This window comes from Podarcis liolepis (genome assembly GCF_965112155.1).
Source record: "Podarcis liolepis genome assembly, chromosome: 14".
NCBI classification, from domain to species: domain Eukaryota; kingdom Metazoa; phylum Chordata; class Lepidosauria; order Squamata; family Lacertidae; genus Podarcis; species Podarcis liolepis.
In genome coordinates, this window is record NC_139569.1 from 29,279,926 (window position 1) to 29,300,209 (window position 20,284).

Genomic DNA, 20,284 nt, shown 5'->3' on the forward strand with positions numbered 1-20,284 from the left:
GCATGAATCAAATGAAAGGGCTTGCCCAGGAAAATAGTTTGTGTTTTTTTGGCCTTAAGTCGGGTTCTTTAATCTGACACACAAGAGTGCTTCCATTATTCATTACAATCATTGAATTGATTTTAAAGGAGTATAATTTGACCTTTTACAAGTTGTCTGATCAGGCTTGTTTATCCTTCCCACTTGTGGCATTGTACTCTTGTCTTTCTACATTGCCTAGTCAACTAATTCACCCTGTTCTGCACTTCTCTTGCAGTGGGGCTCAGCAGTATACTTGTGCTATAAGAAGTCTGTGGCAAAAACAAACACCATATCATACAAAGCTGGTAAGTCATCTGTAGGTTTTATTTATTTATAATACAGTAATGCTTATTGGCTGCATATAGTAGACCAATTCTATTTATGGATTAATTCTTTTATGTAAGCTTAGACTGGATTTGCACTGACGTGGGGAAATTCTGTAATATCAAGAAGACCAAGAATGTTATGTCACTTTGAGAGGCAGGCAGCCTACACACTATGCATTTTAAACACACCCACCCCCACCCCCCCAGAATCCTGGGAATTGTTGTTTACCTGAAACAGACCTACAATTTCCATCACCCTTAACAAACTACAGTTCCTAGGATTTAGGGGGAGGTGTTGTGGAGTGTGAGGAAGAAGACATGCTTTAAATGTGTGGTGTGTACACATTCTCATTTATGACAAACAGGATAAAGACTCGGTTCTGTGGGCCTGGAGGGACTTCAGAGGTTGCTTATTTATTATATTTTTATTCCATTTTCTGGACCATTCTTGACTTCTAAAGTAGCTCATATTAATGACATTTTAAAAAAATGAGAGACAGGAGCTGTCATCAAGCTTACAAACTAAACAGATGAGATGCAAACAAAGAGAAGGGAAGGGGGGGAGCAGAAGTAAAAGGCAGAGGAGGGAGGTCCAATTTTCAAGGCCAAAATGAAGTGGTGAGCTATACGCGGGCCTTCGTATTCCATGCTGCCCACATTCTTCTTCCCTTGTTGGGGAATTTGACTTGCGGTTACTTTTCATGAAAAGCTTTCTCTTCCCCCACTTCTCTGCGTAGCAAACCACTTTTGGAATTAATGGGAGGTCCAGTAATGGTTTTTGATACGGCATAATGGGTGGTCTTTCGTTGCTATGCTTTTGTAAAACAAAATGAGGGGGAATGCACAACCCTGAGTCACTTTAATTGGGATATTTTGGAAGCACACAGGTATATCTGCCAAGTACAGAGGCTCATCCTCTCTCTGGAGCTTGCCTGGGCAAGCCCAGTTAAAATGAACGCAGCATCGCTTAGGAGGCTTTTATCCAGTATGCCTTCTATTGAATAAGCAGAATGAAATGTTGAGTTATTTTGATTTCATTGCTGGGAAATTGGATTGGATTGACTGGAGGAGCTGTGAAACCAGTTCAAGTGGCAATGCTGTCTGTAATAGGACCGATGTGGTTCAGCAGATAGAACAGGGATTGTCAGTGTGTTTCCCATGGCACAAGTCCTTCTCAGACCGTGTTTTTGTTTTTAATTTTCTTTTTTGTTAACTTACCAACTCATATTCTTTTTCATGTCTGCAGAGTCCACCTAGTATGCAGAGGCTCCAGATTTCTTTCTGAGAGGCCCTGTGTTTCTGCCAAACTTGTAGGAACCCGAGTTCAGTATTAGTAGGAGCAAGTGGGGACTTGCAACAGTCCTCAACCCTAAAAGGAGTGTTCCTATTCAGGACTTTTGGCATTCTGGAAAAGGATCCTCAATGATCCCTTCAGGGCTTGCAGAAAGCTAGAAGGAAGGATTCAGGAGCAGAAAGGGAGAAAGGACACCTTTTAATTTCTTCCCATTTGAAAATGTCTCCTCGTGGCTGGCCCTGCCATAGGACAGAGTTCAAAATATACGAATAAGCCACTTCAAAATGATGTATATATCATACAACACATCTCACAAAATATACAAGTAACTACAAGTCGTTATATGCATTAGAGTCAAATAAAGAATCAAACAAATCAATGAATAGCGAGGAACGCCAAGCCGTCTCTCAAAGGAAGCCGTTTCACAAAAGTCTCAAAGGAAGACATCTCTCTGAAGTCTCAAAAGGACAGTATATCAAGAATAGTTCAACTGTTTCAGAATAAAGTCTTCATCAGCGAATAATGAAATATTCATACTAGTGGGGAATCATGCTAGTGGATCAGTGATCACTGGATAGTGTAGCTGCAACACAGGGGTTTGTGTTTGTTCATAGGGCAGAATTCGACAGCCACCTCAGGTGGCAGATGTTGGTAGGGGCAGGGAATGTGGCAACATGTTGGAGGATTGAGCTTTGGACACCCCACAGCCAGCCCCATACTCCCTAAGCTAGCCTGCTGGCCTCAGATGTGGTGGAGGATGCTTTGTGTTTGAAGTAATATTCAGCTGCTGGCCTGGTTGGTACATAGAATGGGGGAAAGGGCATTGTTGTGTTTCTTGCCTCAGGGAGCAAAACTTATTGGGTCAACCCTGCTTCTCCTATTGTGTTATGTAGTGCTAAAGGACATAGTCTTAGGACTGCCAGCCAGCCCCAAACATGAGAGTATTAATGCTAATATACCAAAAGAAAATGTTTCCGTTCTTTCCTGCCTCCTTGTAACCTTGTGATACACACCTGCCACCTCACCCCCTTTACTCCAAACCAAGGATACTATAAGCCAGGGGTCAGTAAACTTTTTCAGCAGGGGGCTGGTCCACTGACCCTCAGACCTTGTGGGGGACCGGACTATATTTTTTTGGGGGAAATGAACAAATTCCTATGCCCCACAAATAACCCAGAGATGCATTTTAAATAAAAGCACACATTCGACTCATGTAAAAACACCAGGCAGGCCCCACAAATAACCCAGAGGTGCATTTTAAATAAAAGGACACATTCTACTCATGTAAAAATATGCTGATTCCTGGACCATCCGCGGGCCAGATTTAGAAGGCAGTTGGGCCGGATCTGGCCCCTGGGCCTTAGTTTGCCTACCCATGCTATAAGCTATTTGGCAAATTCCCTCTATTTATATTCCTTTCCCACCCCACCCACCTAACAGACTTGCAACCTTCTGTGTCTCAACTGTCCTCTATGTTTTATTAGTCTTGGAAGCCACTGTGTGTTGGCCCCCATCCAGCTGTTTGTTGCTGTTTTTAAAGTATTTTTCTTTTATAAACTAATATTCCTGGGAGCATGAAGAAGCTATTTTCTTTCTTTCTTTCTTTCTTTCTTTCTTTCTTTCTTTCTTTCTTTCTTTCTTTCGCTAGCAGCCCTGTTTTCCTTTCAAATGGATAGGCATTGGACCACCCAAGTTTGGTATTAGAAGGGATGGTGATGATGCAGAAATTATACATGTCAAAACAAGAAACAGTGAAACTGTAGTCCTAAAAGACACACAAAAAAATCCAAATACGAATCAAGCAACATCATTAAAAACTGGATTGCACTCCACAGCCCAAAGCTTTCCTGAATAAAGTGTTTATTTTACATTCTCACTGGATCATTCGATGATGGCTAAGGACGATATTCCTTAATTTGTCAACAAGGTCAGAAATAAATGAGGTATATTGAAATTACCTCAATCAAAACTTTGTATCGAAAGATATCAACAGTGGATAGATGGCAGTTTGACAATATAAGAGCTTTGAATCTTGAGCTTTGAATCTTGATAGATGGCAATTTGACAATCTTGAGCTTTGAATTTTCCTTATTTGCTCTAATTGGGGCAATTTAAATTTCTGCTGTGTTGCTTGATTTAAAAGATGAAGGGTTTTTAATAATTTTTTGTATATTTTTGGAATGCTCAATATGGTGCTAATGTTCAATTGAGAGCTTAATTCCTTATTAGACTGATACGTGTAGTTTTTCTTTAATTGTGTGGTGTTGGCCTTCATGATTTTTCAGGAGTATGGTTAAACTGGATCTCATGTGACTTGGAAGTAAATACCATAGAATTAAATGGTCTTATTCCCAAGTAAATGTGTATAGGATTGTGCCCTTAGCTGGAAGTAAGACCTGTTTAATTCAGACTTGTTTGTGAGTAGGCATGCAAAGGATTGCATTTGTTGTGCAGGGAAGCATAGAAATTGGGAAAATAAACTCTTAGCATGCTTCTTAATAGTTCGGTGTGTTACATAAGGAATGGTTTTTCTGGTATGCTCAGTGGAGTTCAGGTCTATCAGCAATATAAAAAATTGTTTCTCCAGGTCTAATATGCAGATATCCAGAAGACGACTATGATTCATTTCCCTTACCGGAATCAGTACCTCTTTTTTGCCTCCCAATGGGGGCAACAATTGAATGTTGGCCGTCTAATAGCAAGTATCCCCTCCCAGTGTTTTCTACATTTGTACTAACTGGAGCTTCAGCTGAAAAGGTAAGGATAAGTTTGTCAACAAGTATAATTTTCAAGTACAGCTTGTTCTTTTATTTTATTTTGTTGTTGTTGTTCTTTCATTTTTCTGATGAATTCTGAGGAATTCATCAGAAAATGTTTGAAAGCTTGAAAATTCTTCCTGCTATAACTTCACATGATGATTAATGCTAGACTTAAACTGATTTGGTCATCATTCCTTCTCCATGAGGAGCACTGGAAGCTGTAGTTCTGTGATGGGGAGGTGGGATCTAACAGAGCAGGGTCAGCTCCAGGACTGAGGGACCCCAGGCAAAGAGACCTTGGGAGGCCCCCTCCTCTCTTGGTAGAACAGAATGGGCTTACTTGGCAACAATGCTGTGTTGGGTGGATGGAGACAAGATTTACATCTCCCATAATGCCCCTCAGCAAAATACTTTGGAGGCATTGGGATAAATTATAATGGCCACTAGACCTTAAGTGCCATATCTGATGTGGCATTAATTGCCCCTCATTATGCCACCTGCCCAGGAACACATTGCAACCCAGCTATTGAGACATACATTTTAAGAAGTTGTTCATTAACCTTAAACTGCTTATAGTGCTGCATGCATGCACAAAACAACTTTTTATTGCACTTTTACGTTCATATTTAGTTCTCTGAGTTGCTTAAATTGTTTTCATAATATTTCAAGAAGTGCAGTACATTAAAGTAAATCTGTTTGAGAAATGTACATATTCTGGAGTCCTTTGCCTTTGGTCTGAAGCAAACGCATGGAGAACAAGCATGTTCATTAAATCACATATTTTGTTGTTTGCAGGTCTATGGTGCTGCGATACAGTTCTATGAAACCTATTCTGAAGAGAATCTCACAGAAAAGCAGAAATATCAGTTGGATTTAGTGGCTACTCCTGATGGGAAGTCTGCTAGCTCCAAAACAGTTCAGACGAATAAATGCATCTGCCTTCTTTCTCACTGGCCATTCTTCGATGCTTTCAAGAAATTTCTTACTTTTCTATATCGTTATTCCATCTCTGGTCCACATGTCCTGCCCATTGAGAAGTAAGTTCTGTAGGATAGTTTGTCCATTTCACATCAGTGCTATTGTAGAACAATTTTATTAATTGAGACTGGCCACTGGTCACAGCTGAGAGTGCATTCTGCCTAGCCAGTAGCCAGCTGGGCTCATTGCTAGCTTGAGTCAGACCTTGCACCAAACCTGTTTTAAGTAATATTAACTATGGGTTGATTTAGATATAATGCCAAATCATGGTTTGATGATACAGGAACAAACTTGGAATAAGGAGATACTCCCAACAAGAAACTTCCTGAGTGGGGCAGAGTCACTATGCTTGTTTCTCAGCAGGTGGGTCATTGTTGCTTACTGGGAAGGGGGTGAGCAAGGCAGTGGTGAGGTCAGTGCAGTGCAAATGCACCAGCAGATCCAATCTGGTGCTGCCTGGTGGTGCGTTGCACCCCACCAACCTCTCTGCCACCTCTTCTCTCCTGCTAATCAGTAGTGACCCACCTGCTGGAAAGCTAGCAGAGCTACTTCTGTTCCCAGCAAGTTGCTGAATTGTTCCCCATAGCTTGCCCTTACTCTTTGTGCCTCCATGGAACACACAGGTCATTATGGAAAACTCTGCACTGATTTAAACAAACACAATTGAATAGAGCTTGTCTGCTAAAAAATGTTTTAATGCTTTTTGTATGCTGGATGTACACTGGCATCCTGCATTCCGTAAACGGATTAAATTTATTAAGCTGAAATAATTATTTCTTCTTTCACAGGCATATTTCCCACTTTATGCACAAAGTTCCTTTTCCATCCCCTCAGAGGCCAAGAATTTTAGTCCAGGCAAGTGTAAATTTGCCCTTTACTGTCCACATGTTGTTCTAGTTTCAGCAGGTTCATGCATGTATATGCATCACTAGATTACATGAAGGTTTTACAGGTGACTGTAAACTCATTCAGTTGAAAAGCAATATGCCAGTGGCACAATGGGTCAGTGCGTCTTGCTCTTAAGGTCGGTGGTTCGAGCTCATCCAGGTATGGCTGTGGGCAGGATTCCTGCATTGCAGGGAGTTGGACTAGATGACCCTTGGGTTTCCTTCCAACTCTACAATTCTCTGATACTCTGAGATGAATGTTTGATCTGTGATGGCTCATTCATATAAGCAATTCATTGTTGGTTGTAGCACTCTTTAATGTTTAAGTGATATGTGTGAGCCATATATATGTATTTTGCTTTTGCTTTTTTGTATTTGTATATAATTCTTATTGTTGATAATATTTTGCATTCATATATTATTGTTGCTAGCCACCCTACATTTCTTGTGCGGAAAGGTAGAGTATAAATTTACCATATTTTCCAGCGTATAAGACGACTGGGCGTATAAGACGACCCCCCAACTTTTCCAGTTAAAATATAGAGTTTGGGATATACTCGCCGTATAAGACTACCCCTCTTCCAACACACACCAAATAAAAATTTAAAAAAACCGATCTCCAGTCCGGCTCGGAAAGCTCCACTTTCCAGTGGCTGGGGGCTTCTGTGCCAATTTTCAAGCGTATTTCTGCTTCATCTAGAGAGCTTGGTGTCCTCTGATTTAATTTGCTGTCATTTTATCCTTTGGTGGGGAGTTGCTGCAGGAGCTGCTGCTGTAGCTGGCGTACAAGACGACCCCTGACTTTTGAGAAAATTTTCCTGGCTTAAAAAGTAGTCTTATACGCCAGAAAATACAGTAAATAATAATAAAAATAGATAAGCCAGCACATAGTGCTGGCATCTTTTTATTACATAATAGCTGTAGAGCAGAGATGGGGAACCTGTGGCCAAACAACTGTTGTTGGACTCCAGCTCCCATCAGTGGCTAGGGAAACCCAGCCAGATAGATGGGGTATAAATAATAAATTATTGTTGTTATTATCTCTGACCACTGACGATGCTGGCTGGGTCTGATGGGGTTTGGAGTTCCACAATGGTTGGAGGGTCACAGCTTCCCCATCCTTGCTGTTGAGATAAAGTTGAAGAGGTAAAGTTGAGAAAATTCTAAACTCAAGCACCCACCTGTGTGCAGCTGTGATGTTACTCCCCTTTCTGTACCAAATAACCTAAACTTCTGAGGGCTGTTTCTTGTGTGTTAAGATCTAGAGAAGGTCCTGCATCCTTTTCTTCGATGCCAGTTAAAATCCTGGTTAAGGGGCACAGTGTTGTATTTTCATGTGTAGAGATCTTTTTCAAAGTGCCAACTCGTGATTTATAGCCACAAGAGCAGCTGTATATTTAAGGAAGCAGACTTTTACAGCATGAACATTCTATTTGTCATTAAATCAAGACAATTTTGTCCTTTTGGCATGGAATTTGACATGCTGAATCTACCTGGTGAGAGGGTATCCTCTGGACAATTGGTGGGGAGGCAGCAACAGAAAAGAGTTGCTGAGCTTTTGCAACAATATGCTCTGAATGCATATTGTTTGGCAGTCATTTTTCTTCCCTGCTCAAAAGTTACGTATCCCTTTGCCAGCTTAATCATGTCAAGGATTCAAGGCTATTGCAGGAGTCTGCCCTTACTGGATTCATTAAAATCGATTATACAGATCTGCCACCACAGTATCTTTGGTCTTGATCCTGGTATTTCATTTGGGGTCAGGTGGAACAAATGTGAGGTTTCTATATAGATTGAATTTTGTTGGTCATGTGCCAAGTTGTATGTGTATTTATTTTTGTTGTTGGTTTAAGAGATCTACCCTTGTTGTATTTGTATGTACAGTGGTGCCTCGCAAGACGAAATTAATCCGTTCCGCGAGTATCTTTGTCTAGCGGTTTTTTCGTCTTGCGAAGCAACCCTATTAGCGGCTTAGCGGATTAGCGCCATTAGCGGTTTAGCAGCTATTAAAGGCTTAGCGGCTTAGAAAAAGGGGGGGGGGCGAAAAAAAATCTCAACTCGCAAAACATTTTCGTCTTGCGAAGCAAGCCCATAGGGAAATTCGTCCTGCGAAGCGCATTGAAAAACAGAAAACCCTTTCGTCTAGCGGGTTTTCCGTCTTGCGAGGCATTCGTCTTGCGGGGCACCACTGTATGTTTTGGAATACTCAGTAAATAATGATATTCACAATTTTAAAAAACTCTATTGTGTGCTCCAAAATTTAAGAGGTTTCAGTAGGCCATACCTGATGCAATGTAGGAGGTTGGTGTGGTCTGCAGTTTTTCAAAGTGTTCATACCAGCCAGGGTGGGGGCAGTTAAAAACTGCAGCATTGTGGAAAGAAGGTAAATCTTCTCCACTGAGTATTTCCTCCATTAAAACCCCACCACCACCAACTAAAGCTGCTGCTTGATTCTATGCTATTTTATACCTGACAAGAGAAAGTGGATTTACACAGAAGCAAACTTGCAAGCGAGCACAATATGTAAGGCTATAGAATGCATTTATTGGTTACAGAGCCTGAAAGTTAATTTGCTATTTGTTTGCCACTCAGTGCATGAGTGTATATGTGAACTCTTAACCCTTCTCTTAAAAGGAGAAGTTTTTCTGTCTTATAATTCTGATGCTTTTGTGGGCTTCCTCAAGCGTGTTTTTGAAGAAATCTTTGGGAAGATGATACCTATATTAAATAATTTAGCTAGCTTGCAAGTAAACAGACCAGTGCTAGGTTAAACTGCCTGAGACTTTGAAGTTGAGCCATAACCTCTTTTTCAATTGAAGCTTTCTTAAAAAATATTAACATTAAGGGTATGCATACTTTAAAACCAGCTTGCTATGGATGGGACAACAGTATTAATTCTGCGAGGGTAATTGATGTTTACTAAAATAGTACATAGTTAAGACTGTTAGACCTGTCAACAGTGTTTTCCAAATATATGGTGAAGTCTTTATTTTTTGTCTAAATGAAATAAATAGTAGGGATCCCTTCTATGAACTAATGACTATTTCCTGTGTATACTGTTACTTTTTTCATGTATGGTTTAGAAGTCCAATACCAGACCATGATCTGAAATTGCTTCTTTTCTTAAGCTTTTCTTTAGTAATGTATTATTTGATGTCTAAAATATCATGTAAATATAAAAATCTACTTTTATGTTATGTTTTTATAGCTGTCGCCTCATGACAGTCTGATTCTTAGTCAGCCCATATCATCACCTCTACAACTGAGGCAAGTAAAAATAACATTTTAAAAGTAATGCATTATCTGAAGGATGGGAAGAGGGGTTGATTGAAAAATTATTGATGGTGAGACAAGAAGACGATATAAATATTTGGAGTAATAGAAATGAGTTTCTTCCCTTGTTTCTTTAACATTTTGCTGAAAAACACTGAAAGTTTTTGAAATACTTTTTTTCAATAATTTAGTGAGAACTAATTCACTAGGAACTATAAACAGCTTGTCCCATCTTGTTTCTGCTGCCCTTCAGTTCATCACAATAACTTTCTCCTGTTGTGTACTGTACTACAATGCATGTAGAGAAGAAAGGAAGACTTGTGGCAGTGCTAAATCCAAAACGTCTGCTTTTCTGTATTTTCAGCTCTGTGTTATTCTTACATTACTTGCAATAATTATTTAATAGCCACGGTGGTTTTGTGATTAGGGCCAAAGTAACCAACCTTCCTGATGATTTGAACTACAGCTCCCATCAACCCCATCCAGCATGGTTAGCGGACAGGGGGTGGGGTGGGAGCTGTAATCCACAGCTGTAATCCACAGCATTTGGAAATGCACCATGTTGACCGTCCTTCGGTTAGGCTGTTGGACTTAAACCATAGGGTCTTGGATTCAAATCTTTGCTGAGCTGCAAGGCTGAATAGTGGAGGACCTTGCGCTAGTAAAATGGTGCTGACGAATTGTGTTGTGGTAAAGACAAAATAGCACCTAGGAGGCAGGGTAGCATTGTAATCAATAAATAATATTTATCAGTACATTTTATTCTCTTTGTCTGACAGTGGTGGCAAGTTTTCTGCTCTTCTGCAGAACCTTGGGCCAGAGAATGCAGTAACTCTCCTTGTATTTGCGGTGACGGAGCATAAAATCCTTATCCATTCTTTACGACCGTCAGTCCTTACCAGTGTAACAGAAGCACTTGTCTCTGTAAGTAGCATTTGTTTTTATCCAGTTAAATGGCTATAGGGTGTCCTGGTCCTAGGAACTTAATACTTTCCCCGGTATTTATTAGTAACATTCCCTATTTGCTCAAGTGTAAAATGAACTGGTATGTATCTTTTATCTTTGCCACAATGACCAGGATCCACAGCTGCATAGAAATGGCTCTATGGACCCAGGGGCTTTAGACTGTTTTTGCTTGAACACCAGCTGCATGTCAAACCGAGGGGGTGTTTCAAACGCTGTTTATCACACAGCATGAAGGTCAATTGTTCAAAGAAATAAAGTCAAAAATTCCTCTGAGCTAGCACAAGCCCCATGCATAAGGCTTTGTCATCCTTTGGGTCCTGGCCTCTGCTCCGTGCTGGGGGTCATGTGTTAAATATTTAGCTTTTTTTCGTGGTGGTGGTGGGTTTTTTTTTAAACCTTCCAATGATGTTTATGCAGATGGGCTGCTGCGAGTGTTTGCCATCTTCATCTCTGTGTCCCGTTGCTTGCTTCTCACCCAGTTTTAGATTGTTGTAACAATCCTTGGGCATAGTCCTTCAGGAAGTTATTCTGTACAAGTTCCATTGAAGTAAATCAGAGTCCTCTCCCATTCATTTCAACAGGGCTTGCACAGGAAAGCTCCCTGAAGGCAGTGGTCCATTAGGGCGAATGGGGCACAGCCCTTCTAACCTCAGTGTGCAGTGATTTGTGTCACATCTGTAAATGTTTTGTACACTGCAGTGGGGGAAGGGCCCTGGGGAGCTGCTGCCTGTCAATTTAGACAGTGCAGAGCTAGGCAGACCCATTGGTCTGATTCAGTATAAGACTGCTTCCTCTATTCCTGTACCCCTCTCCCCTCCCTATACATAAGAAAGTAAGTAAGAGGGTGGCACTGACTGTCAGCATTCCTCCTACTTAGTCTCAGTGTTGCCTTTGTACAACTCATCAGTGAAGAGGTTGGGGATGGCACGAGAGTTAGTTGGCTGCCTATCATTGGCTCTGGACTCCACCTACTGTTTGGGCTCCCGGCTTTCCACCCTACCCATCCCAATGTGCCCCAGCCATCACTGCTTGGAGGATTGTCCATTTGTCTGTCTCCTAGTAGTGAGCATTTTAAAGTATAGGAGTTGCTGCATTTTCCCTACAACATTGCACTGACATTAATTGAAATCTGCAGGGAATGTTCACGGTGAAAGTGCTTCATATGTGGAAAATGGTCTGTGATTGTTATCTTAACTTGAAGCACAATTGTTTGCTTATATACAATGCATACATTCTTTTCTCTTTTTTAAAGATGATATTTCCTTTCCACTGGCCCTGCCCGTACATTCCTCTCTGCCCTCTAGCCCTGGCAGATGTTTTGAGTGCGCCGTGTCCATTCATAGTAGGAATTGACTCAAGATACTTTGATCTCTATGACCCTCCACCAGATGTTAGCTGCGTTGACCTAGATACAAACACCATTTCACAGTAAGCATTGAGAACTTTTCTGTATGATTTTGTAATAGTTCAGCAGAAGGCACAGTGGTGAATTTTTGTTTCCTACCTCATCTAGTTCTGCTTACCAGAAACTGCAAGTCCTTTCACATTTGCATCACTTGATTACACAGCACCGGATGACTTGCAGCTGAAGTTGTGATCTGATTCCTCTGAAAATCATTGTGTCAGAGGTGATGATCTATGGCATTAAATTTATGAGGGCTCATTGAGGCATACAAGTCACACTTAATGGTTATGGTTACCTAGCATGTATATAGTGCATTTCAAGTGTCTACGTGTATTTTATCTCAGGGACCCTTACAATAGCCCAGTAATGTAAACCAGTACAGTAATACCTTCATATTGGGCCTGAGGTTGGGAGTATAAAGCCATGTATTGAGCTCCACACATTCCAGCTGTTGATTCACCTGTTTTACCACTATACCAGCTACAATGGTGCTACAGTTATGAAGGAATAAGCCTGCAAGTGCAGACTAACCTTGTCACCCTAAGTTTTTTTCCTCGCACTTCCTTGCTGTAGAAATCATGTGTTAGTAGATCACACAGACAAATTGGGTACCTCAGCACTTTGACTTTGCCAGTACATGAAACACATTCTAAGTAATTTGCAAATAGTCTCACTAATCCTCATAGTACTGTGGAAATCAGTTAGCTTTCCTAAAAACAATACTTAAAGCTCATGTGAACAAAGGATGCTCCTTAAAGACCACACAATCTGAAAGCAGAACTGAGATTAGTTTTCTGCAGTTCTTGGTGGTCTAGACTTTGCAGTCTTCCTTAGCGGGGAAGAGTACAGAGGAAATGTGTTTGTAAAATAAAGGAAACAGATTTCATGGGCAAGTTCCAGTGTTGTTACTAATTTAACTGCTCTCAACTTGCAATTCTCTTGGAGTATATAAACATGGTTAATCTTGGTAATCTCACTGATGGCTTGAGAAGGGGGAACTTGTACCATCTTTAATCAGGGACATGGAATTAAGCGAGCATTTCTGCATCATTTGTCAAAAGTGAATGTCATATACAGTGGGTACCTTGCTTCTCAAATTTAATCCATTCCGGAAGTCCATTCCAAAACCAAAGTGTTCCAAAACTAAAGCATGCTTTCCCATAGAAAGTAATGCAAAATGGATTAATCTGTTCCACACTTTTAAAAACAACCCCTAAAACAGCAATTTAACATGCATTTTACTATATAACGAGATCCATAAAATGAAAGCAATAAACAATGTACTGCAGTCACACAATCAATCAGTAGCTGAACTGGGTTCCACACAGTCACAAAAATGAAACATAAAAACCACAAAAACAAAAACGCAAAATAAATAGCAAAAACAGACAGACCTCAGCGTAACACTCGAAACAGAAGTGTGGCACTCAAAATGGAGCAGATTTGGCTTCCAAAAAAAGTTCACAAACCAGAACATTTACTGCCGGGTTTACGGTTCCAAGTTTGAGTACCAAGGCATTTGAGAACCAAGGTACCACTCCATAAGCCTTATATAACTGTTTTCCCTTAAAGTACGGGTGAGGAATTAGCGGGCTTCCAAATGTTGTTGGACCCCAGGTCCCAATGTCTTTGGCCACTGACCATGTTGACTGGGGCTTATGGGAGCTGGAGTCCAACAAAATTTGAAGGGCCACTGGCTCCCCTGACTATTGCCTTAAAGGATCTTGAGAACTTTTGTTGGGTGAAGAATCACTGAAATGCACACCAAGAGTTGGGTATAGAGCAGGCCACAACTTTCCCATTATTTAGCAGAGAAGAGATAGACAAGACAGTTGTTGCCGACAGTCCATATTCTCCACCCACCTTACTGCTGGCTAACCCTGAGGGGAAAGAGTGGCCATTCTGAGAACAGAATGCTGGACTCACCACCTGGTCCTTGTTGCTGTGCAGTTTCTTGAGTTCCTTTTATGGCCTCCCCAGAATGGTTTGTGGGGAGCCTGCCTTTCCTTATCCCTGCACCAGTTGTCACATTAATTCACCATCAGTGCCAAAAGCAACTGCTTGCAAACCTTTGCTGGGAGAAAAGTGAACTCTTGCCCCCTGCCTGATCAGTCTGGGAGGGAAGTTCAGTTACTTCCTGGCCCTGTCATCTTAAGTTCATGGCAAAATTTATGTAGCTGTATTGCAAGAAACCCTAATGAGACCAGGCAGAGCATTACTATAAACCAGCTACGTCTAGATAGCCACAGCAGTTGCATAGAGGAGAAAAGTAACAAACTAAGCTGCTTTTTGGGCTCCTCTCGCCTATATTAGGCAGGAACGGGGCTGTTCCTACTCCAGTTCACCACCCACATGAGCTGCCCTCTTCCCAGCCAATGTGATTGGCCAAATTGTGGGGCTAGGAGAAAGGCAACCCAGCTCATTCACAGCCAGTCATTCTGTTCACCACCAAAGCTCCAATGCCCCTGCCTGAGGCACAGCCTAGTCATTATGCTGTAGTGGTGTCCAAACTTTTTTCAAAGAGGGCCAGATTTGATGAAGTGAAGGGCCATGAGGGCCGACCAAAGGGCCAAGCAAAGTTGATTGAAGTTGTTGGGCCACAGGGGCCGGATTAAACCGAACACCGGCGGGCTGGATTAGGCCCCCAAGACGGACTTTAGACATGCCTGCTGTAGAACAATTGCAGTTAAAAAAGGAGAGCAGGAGTGGTTGTTTAACTTTACTCGTGTCCAAACCAAAATATTAGTAAGCTGTTAGGAGTGTGCCATACAGGTGTCAGGGTATCAGATATTTAGGACTCTCACATGCTTCAAGGAAATACTGAAACGAAACCATCAGCCGAGGCAACAAGGCTGGGAATTGAGAGATGAGAAGCTGAATCAATTAGTATGGAAGCAGAGGACCAGATAAGATTTTAAATATTAATAGAAACAAACAGCATGTTGGGTGCTTCCCACAGAAAGAAGTGAGGGGGAGGGAAATCATGCTTGCAAGGTTTCCAACAGCAACAGAGGAGAGCAGAAGCTTGAATAATCCGAGTGCAGTGAAGGACACTTTGCCAGATGTCATCTTTTCACAAGCATATTTAAAAATACACTGCTATCTATAAATAAATATTTCCATACCTAGATAACCATTTATGTGTACACTTTTTAGCTGTTGCTTTGTATTTTCAAAATACCATGTTTTGCATAATACCTCTGTTTTTATTCCAGACCAGGAGATAAGAGAAATATTGCATGGAAGATCTTACCAAAGAAACCCTGTAAAAACCTGATGAACACTCTAAATAACTTGTATCAGCAGCTAGCAGAATGTAAGTGGGGAAAATGACACAGAGATTGGTATATGCAGTGGCTTGTTGTAGTCGTTCATGCTTTAAGATGGTTAAGCTGTTGTGCTACTTAGCAGGAGTGGACTTCAGGGAATCCAGTGAAAAAGCTGTCTTTGAAGAGGGGAGAAACATATGGTGTTCCTTATTCTATGCAGATGGAACAGATAGTGATTTGGGAAAGGACCGTAGCTCAGTTTAGCGCTCAACCAGCCATCCTTGCCTAGAGGAACCCAGACAAAATCACAATAGGTTTTTCATTATTTTGAAATTTTCCAATGATTTTTGACAAAATTAGACTAAGAGACTTGTGGCATCTTAAATGCTAAACAAATCATTATGCCATAATAAATCTGTTAGTCTTTAAAGTCCCACGAAAGTCTGTTGCAGCACAAACAACAAACACGGCTACCTTTCTGGAACTTCTGTGAATTACTGTTTAATAGGTTGCATAAATGTTATGTATTTGAAAAGCTGGGCTTGTTAAAATGTCCAGCTTTGAAAATCAAATAAAAATTATTTACTAATATTAAAAATGTCATGTGCCTGACACCTTTTTATTCACCCAGGCATTTAAATTGTACTTTAAATACATTCTGTTTTATACTACCTCTGCTACAATGAACATTTTGCTGCTTTATATTTTATTTTTGTTTCTTATTTATTGATAAACATGAATAAATGCATTTAGAAAGCCAGTATGGTGTACTGGTCAAAGTGCTGGACTAGTACCAGAGGGACCACATTTGAAATCCCTATTCAGCCGTGAAGCTCCCTGGGTGACCTTGGGCCAGTTGATATCTGTCAGCCTGACCTACCGTACTTCACAGGGACAATGTGGTGATAAAATTGGGGGAGGGGAGAACCATGTACCCAGTTTTTGTTGTTTTGGAGGAACTATAACATATTGATATAATAGATAAATTCATAAGATCTGTTAGACTCTTGCTCAGAGCAGAGGTATCTACAGTGGTTTCCTTTATTAAAAATGTTATTTCTCTTGAGCCCTTTATTATTCCACTGAGGTGATATAAGTGTGCATCAAGAGCCACATGCAAATTCCACTGAAATAACCAGGAGTCACACAGGAGCAGTCCTTGGCAGATTTCACCCCGGGGGCTAAAGCTATATCACTAACTGATGTATGCATTTCAAAAGCTTACATAAATTGTCTTTTTCTATGTGCATATCACTGTGTTTTCACCCAGACTAATTCTGTCATAGTTTCCATAGCGACGCCTTTTCTGCAAAAAGTAAATGTGCTTGTCTGAGTCTTTTGTCTATCTTGGAGACTAGTGATTTGCATCCTTTTCTGCCATAGCTAATAGCTGTATCCCACTATTTAAACCAGATCTAGGGAACTAGTGATGAGGCCACCAGTAAGATGGGATATTAGTATTGCCAAACCTCCCTCCTGGTTGCTCTGCATTCCCTACCTTATGCTTGCTTCCTCTGTGTCTCTTCCTTCTGCTTTCCCAGCCTCTCTTAGTACCATTGGTTGATGTGCTCTGATGTCAGGGTGGGCCATGTTAGCCTGGCAGCTGTTCTAATGTCACAGAGAGGCTGTCCAGACAGCCAATATAAGTGTTTGGTAGTCATTGGGGATGGTAGGATATGCATTCTTTGGTGTCTCAGTTCTTGAAGCAAAATTAAACTTGCCTCCATTTGTGACTGTATGCTACGCGCTTCTGAATAACGCATTGAGGATGCAAATAAGTTTATTGGTCTCGAATCATCTTGACAGAAAGAGACAGGCAATGCTTGCCACTTATAAGTAGCATAAGTAACTTAGCAAGGTGGGATAATGAAGTAAGCCCTGTGGAGCAGAAAGGAAATGCTAACTCAATACTGGAAATGTTTTCATATTTCGTCCTTTTATTCACAGTGCAGCAAAGACCAAGAGATGACGCACTGATGGAGCTGGCTATGAATGACTATGATTTCCATTCAGGGGAGAAGCTGCATCTGTTAGATGTGGAAATCCAGGAGGCGTTTCTCTGTTTCATGGCCTCTATCCTAAAAGGTTACAGGTCATATCTAAGACCCATTACCCAAGCACCTTCTGAAACAGCAACAGATGCAAGTTCCTTATTTGAGCTGCAAGGTAAAGGAGCAGACTGTTATACCTTCCTCCAGTTTGTAGCTTGGTTTAAATGACTGGCAAGGGGGAAGCTGTAAAGGGATTGCATCCAACTAAGTTTTACTCAGAGTAGACCCATTGAAAGTAACACTTAGTTGAATTGCAGGTGTTTAAACAGGTTGGATGGCCTTCTGTCACAGATTCTTTAGCTGTGATTCCTGCATTCTAGAGGGTTGGACTAGATGATCCTTCCAGCCCCATAATTCTATGACTCTGTGAATGCATACCTGTCTGTTTTAGGCCCAGGCAGTATTTCAGTATCTTCCTGCAGTTCATTTAACATCCCTTGGAATTCCTACCATGGTTTCACCTAGGCTTAAGTACTTAAGCTTTAGGCTAAATTCGGTGTCTAGTTTTTGGAGGTTTTTCAACATGACATTCAGACTTTGAGTTTCTTGCAGTTTTGTGACTCCTGATGATGGTAGCAGGGACCCCATATGGAATATTTATTTAATTTCCTTTTCTTAGTGGAGTATATGTTCTTTGCTTTCCCTGCCGACCACGTTAATAACATGAAATGTTGGGTTTTTGTTTTAACTTTATAGGGTTCTTAAAAAGCCGTGACCGTTCACATCAGAAGTTTTACACTATGATGACCAAGACACAAATGTTCATTCGCTTCATTGAAGAATGCTCCTTTGTCAGTGATAAAGATGCAAGTCTTGCATTTTTTGATGACTGTGTAAATAAAGTAAGTGTGGCTGACATACTTCTCCATTGAACCATGTCTGACAACACACACTCTGCTAACATAGGATTTGGCAACTCTAGGTAATTTAGAGTGGCTCTCATGGCCCCACACTGCCCACTGTTGCTGATGGGAGTTGTTGATCAGCAGCATTTGGAGAGCACGATATTGGCAAAGACTGATCTAATTGGCTCTGATACCAAAGAGTTTATTAAATCTGTCAGTGTCCATATAGTTGACATCTTCACAGCTGACACGTTCTGAAGATGGTGGCTTTTGCTTTTTTGCAGGTGTACCCTTGACTTAATTGTTGCAACATAAAGTGCATGTCACAAACCTGAGAGAAATTCAGCAACTATGGAAATTGGCCATTTCTTTCCTGCCATATGCTAGAAAGATGGCCAGCTCAAGTGCCATTTTATTGATTATAGACAATTCTGCTGCAAGAAGCGGGGTGGGGTGAGCTCCTCGGCAATAGGCAGCCTTCCCTGACATAGGATCCTGTGAGGAAATTGGCTTTTTACAAAGGGAGCAGTGGTTTTCCTATGCAAAGCAAGGAAACAGGACTAGCTTGGTTAAGTATGTTCATTGTGTGCCATGACAATGTATTTATTACATAAACACACACTCACACTGAAACATGCTTAACCAAGCTAGTCCTGTCTCCTTGTTCTACATATAGCATAAAATGAGCAGCTGAAAAATATCACTTTTTGTGAGAAGCTGACTGCTGGAATCACTTTCAAGATAAACAAGGCATGACAATATTCTATGAAAGGGATATGACTTGAGACCAACAAAACCTTTGAAAGCAGTATGCGGAAAACAACCCTCTCATCTTTATACTGAATTGCTAAATTTCTTCAAAGGAAGTCCAAGATGCAGCCTTTTTCTTTCCTTTTTCTTTTTTTTAAAGAGATTGGAGACCGAAGGTGGGGGAATTGCAAAAAATGACAGTAAAACACAGGAAACATTATCTAAATGTTTCATAAAAATTTCATTCCACTTGACTGTAAAAACCCTAATGTTACTGTATCATTGGCAACTGTTTTTTCTACACACCATTGTATGAACAATACCCTGCTTCCAAAATGTGAGCATATGTTGTACTTGAGATAAAATACATTTTAAAACTATTTTATGCAGGTAGATATGGATAGGACGGGTGACACGCGGCTTATAGAACTGGATGAATCATACAAGAGTGAGCACACGGTTTTCATAACTCCCCCAGAGATCCCCCACCTTCCCAATGGAGAAGAAGTTCCATCACAGTACAGGTAACCCTTTAGAATGTGGCAAGAATCCTGGCAAAATGCTGGTCCCTAAGTTGTGCTGGCTGCAAAGTATTTTATGTGTCAAACCTGCTGTACCAGTAGAGGGTAATAGCTATACCTGGCCTAAACAATGTGTGTGTGTGTGTGTGTGTGTGTGTGTGTGTATGTGTGTGTGTGTATCTCACCCACCATCCACTCCCCAGATTTGAACACCAGACCTTTGCTTATTTTGACAACCACCAATTGGTGGTTGGTGGGTTTGTTTGTTTGTTTGTTTGTTTGTTTGTTTTGGTCTTCCTGAAAGTCCTTTTTTAAAAAATCCAGCAATCTAATTTTCTTTTTCAATTGAGTTTGCAGGTCAATATTGATTTTTATGGGCTTCTGCTCTTTCTTTGTTCGTTAGAAACTAAATAAGCTTTTCAGATGTTCATGGCATAAATGCAGTCAATACTAATGAAGTTGTCACTCTAATTGAATAGCACACTAAAAAAAAAAAAAAATCCTTACTTAAATACTCAGCCTTAAGTGAGTATATAGATCTCTGCTCAGGAAAGAGTTTTACTGAAGGGTCATACAAAGAAGAGGGGGCCCAAGTTAACCTGTCATTTGTCCATTTTTCACGGCAATTTCATAGTTTGGTGGCAGAGCACATGCTTTGTGTGCAGAAGGTTCTATCTCCAAGGACCAGGCAACACATGACTGGAAAGATCCTGCTCTGCCTAAGACACACACTCCCCAGAGACCCACAGCCAGTAAGAGTAATGACCATAGCCTAGACTCAGTACCAGGCAACTTTGTAAGTCCCTCCATTCATCCCTCCTCATCTCTTAGTTGTCTCAATTATGAAGATGGACAGCAATTGTCAGAGGGCCAAATATGGTCAGTTACTGAACCATTATATACTGATTCCACTCAGTAAATAAATGCTTGAAGGATGTC

General features: G+C 40.9%; 1 protein-coding gene across 5 annotated transcripts in view; it reads left to right on the plus strand.

The window, feature by feature from the left end:
• DENND4A (DENN domain containing 4A) overlaps positions 1-20,284 on the plus strand; it is a 62,754-nt gene that overhangs the window by 13,572 nt on the left and 28,898 nt on the right. For all 5 annotated transcript variants that reach the window (XR_014519042.1, XR_014519043.1, XM_083474956.1 and 2 more), the window contains exons 4-14: positions 257-326; positions 4,229-4,398; positions 5,196-5,437; positions 6,167-6,233; positions 9,474-9,532; positions 10,318-10,462; positions 11,757-11,932; positions 15,125-15,225; positions 17,126-17,344; positions 17,926-18,071; positions 19,215-19,348. Coding sequence is in view for 3 of the 5 variants with exons in the window: in XM_083474956.1 (XP_083331082.1) it covers positions 257-326; positions 4,229-4,398; positions 5,196-5,437; positions 6,167-6,233; positions 9,474-9,532; positions 10,318-10,462; positions 11,757-11,932; positions 15,125-15,225; positions 17,126-17,344; positions 17,926-18,071; positions 19,215-19,348 (1,529 nt within the window). In the remaining 2 variants the exon portion in view is untranslated. The remainder of the gene's footprint in view (positions 1-256; positions 327-4,228; positions 4,399-5,195; positions 5,438-6,166; positions 6,234-9,473; positions 9,533-10,317; positions 10,463-11,756; positions 11,933-15,124; positions 15,226-17,125; positions 17,345-17,925; positions 18,072-19,214; positions 19,349-20,284) is intronic.